The following is a 3,433-nucleotide window of genomic DNA, read 5'->3' on the forward strand; positions in this document are numbered from 1 at the left end:
TCAAGCAATTCTCCTGCCTCAGCCTCCCAAGTAGCTGGGATTACAGGCACCTGCCACCATGCCTGACTAATTTCTGTATTTTTAGTAAAGAGGGGTTTCACCATGTTGGCCAGGCTGGTCTCTAACTCCTGACCTCAAATGATCAGCCCTCCTGGGCCTCCCGAAGTGCTGATATTACAGGTGTGAGCCATCACACCCAGACCATTGTTGCCTTACTTGAAGAAATTGCCACAGTCACCCCAACCTTCAGTATCCAGCACCCTGGTCAGCAGCCACCAACACTGAGACAAGACCCTCAACAGGCAAAAACATTATGAATTGCTAAAGGTTCAGATAGATTATTATTAGTATTTTTTAGCCGTAAAGTATTTTAAAATTAAGGCACATATGTTGCTTTTCGAGACATAATGTTATTGCATACTTAATAGACTATAGTGTAGTATAAGCATACCTTTTATGTGCACTGGGAAACCAAAAAATCATGTGACTTGCTTTATTGCAATATTCGCTTTGTTGTGGTGGTCTGGAACTAAACCTGTATATCTGAAGTTTGCCTGTATATATATGCGCATGCACACACACATGCACACAAGCACACACACATCCACTCCCAATCTTATTGGTTCTGTTTCTAATGCACTTAGGAGAACCCTAAGTAACACAATCTCTCACCTACAAAAAGTGGAGTTGGTGTAATGGAAAGTGTATGAATGGACAGTTAGAACTGAGTATTGACTCTTTCTCTACTATTATCTTTGAGGGAATTACTCCACCTCTTAAAACTTTAAAGTTCTCATCAGCAAAATGTTGTGGACCTACCCGCTTTGCAGAGATGATGTGAGAATTAAGTGAGATAATACATGTAATGCATCTGGGGCACAGTAGATCCTAAATAATCCTCTTCCATTGTATGACATCCATTGCAAATATGAGTTATTTATTTTCTCAGGTTTTCAACATAAACCTAGAAGGAGGTCACATAACCAGAAGATCTGTTGCTACAACTGAATGCAAGATTGCACATGCTAGGGAACTCTTATCAATCAATTTCAGAAGATGCATACATCAAATGATCTCTAGGTTTATAATAATTATTTTGAATGTGGTTGCATATTTGAGTGAGATGGTATGGTAACAGACTCACAGGGATGCCATATCGGGTCCTGTAGAGAGTCCTCATTGCGACGCTCGTTCCACACAGACAGCATTCGTTCATATCAGCTGCAACTTGACACGCAAGGCATGGGAAACAAAACGTGCCACAGAGACCTAGACACATGAAACCAGGGGTACACGTTACTCCACTCTGCCCCTGCCACAACTGAAAGTTTAGCTTGCTTTCACAAATGGCAGTCCAAGTCACGAGGCCTTGGCCACGTAACCTGCTGCTAAGCCCATCTTCAGTGTTTCTGTTTAGCTTTGCATCAGTTTCTCCCTCCACACGCAAATCATTTCAGGAATGACCACGCCTTTGTAAAGTATATCATTCTTGTCATAGCTCTGCCTTCATTCATTTGTTCATTGATGCAGTAAAACGTATTCATTTTCCAGACATTACCCTCAGTACTGACAGTGCCCCTGGCTCAAGTCTAGTAGTGAAGGCAGATCATAGGGAAAGTTCTCCAACAGAAACGTGTTTAAAATGCCAACAGGTCACCCAGAAAAATGGGGCCTACAAGGCCCTGAGTAGGAAATGCTGTTTGAGCCGACTACTGAAGGATGATGAGATGTTTTAAAGGTGGACAAAAAGGAAAAGAGCCTCTTCGAGGTAATCTGGCATATCCTGGCAAAGGCTAGTGTTCATTCAATACGGCTGGAGCCCTGGGATGGGATGAGGATTTAGCTGTGGGTTGAGGCAGGTTGGGGAGCAGACGATGAAAAACTCTGAGTGTTAAGAGTGTGTCATGAGAGTTATGAGGAACTACTGAAACATTTTAAGAGGGGAGAATAATTTGATCAGATCTACATTTAAGAAAATGTGCTACTAAGCAATTAAGCTTTGATTGGAACTTGTGTATTCATTTAATTGGGTAATAATAATACTAGGGGTAAGAGGGTTAACATGTTCATCTTTAGAGAGTTTCACCAATGTGATCTAATTCTTACTTTGATTTGCAGATGTTGAACTGGTGTCCTGAGAAGCTTAAGTCATCACTCCAGACAATGAGAGTGAAAAAACTAACCCAATTGTTTTATTCTCTAGGTAATTTTCCCTTGCTATGCTACTGAGTGTGTAATTCTTTTTTTATTTTTATTTTATTTATTTATGATTGAGTCTTGCTCTGTTGCCAGGCTGGAGTGCAACGGCACTCTCGGGTTCAAGCAATTCTTCTACCTCAGCCTCCTGAGTAGCTGGGACTACAGGCACCCGCCACCACACCTGGTTAATTTTTGTATTTTTTAGTAGAGATGGGGTTTCACCATATTGGCCAGGCTGGTCTTGAACTCCTGACCTTGTAATCTGCCCGCCTTGGCCTCCAAAAGTGCTGGGATTACAGGTGTGACCCACCACACCCAGCCTGAGTGTAATTCTTAACACATTCAAAGTTCAATTTCAGGCCAGGCATGGTGGCTTATGCCTGTAATCCTAGCAATTTGGGAGGCCGAGGCGGGTGGATCACTTGATGTCAGGTGTTTGAGATCAGCCTGGTCAGCATGGTGAAACCTCGTCTCTACTAAAATTACAAAAACTAGCTGGGTGTGGTGGTGCATGCCTGTAACCTCGGCTACTCGGAGGCCAAGGTAGGAGAATCACTTGAACTGGGGAGGCAGACATTGCAGTGAGCTGAGATCTCACCACTACATTCTAGCCTCGTTGACAAAGTGAGACTCTGTCTCAAAAAAACAAAAAGCAAAAACAAGGTTCAATTCAACTCTCATTCAAAGTCAATTTCAACTGTCAAGTTAAAGGATAATGTATTTTATTTTCTTGTCTTAGAGTACTATGTGGACCAAGGCAAGCAAATAGACTTCAGAGCAAGTTTTCTGTAGGTGGATGTGTTTGTTTCTTGGTCATTATTGAGAACTAAGCACCTTGCTCCTCTCTGCAACGCCCATCTCACCCCAAACTTCCTTTCCTGCAAGTTCATTTAGAGAGATCTCGAAGTAAGAGATCTTTTAGAGAGATCTTATAAAAAGAAAACAGGCTGGGCGCGGTGGCTCACGCTTGTAATCCCAGCACTTTGGGAGGCAGAGGCTGGTGGATCACCTGAGCGGGAGTTCGAGACCAGCCGGGCCAATATGGTGAAGCTCTGTGTCTACTGAAAATACAAAAATTAGCGGGGCGTGGTGGCAGGCGCCTGTAATCCCAGCTACTCAGGAGGCTGAGGCAGGAGAATCTCTTGAACCCGGGAGGCAGAGGTTGCAGTGAGCGGTGATTGTGCCATTGCACTCTAGCCTGGGGGACAAGAGTGAGACTTTGTCTCAAAAAAAA

The 3,433-nt window shown here is 43.3% G+C and overlaps 1 protein-coding gene across 2 annotated transcripts in view; it reads right to left on the reverse strand.

Annotated features, from left to right (window-relative positions):
* Positions 1 to 3,433, reverse strand: part of PLAC8 (placenta-specific 8) — a 25,966-nt gene that overhangs the window by 14,744 nt on the left and 7,789 nt on the right. For both annotated transcript variants that reach the window (XM_011985429.1, XM_011985431.1), the window contains exon 3: positions 1,145 to 1,269. In XM_011985429.1, coding sequence (XP_011840819.1) covers positions 1,145 to 1,269 — 125 coding nt within the window. The remainder of the gene's footprint in view (positions 1 to 1,144; positions 1,270 to 3,433) is intronic.

This window comes from Mandrillus leucophaeus, unplaced genomic scaffold, assembly GCF_000951045.1.
Source record: "Mandrillus leucophaeus isolate KB7577 unplaced genomic scaffold, Mleu.le_1.0 Scaffold283, whole genome shotgun sequence".
NCBI lineage: Eukaryota > Metazoa > Chordata > Mammalia > Primates > Cercopithecidae > Mandrillus > Mandrillus leucophaeus.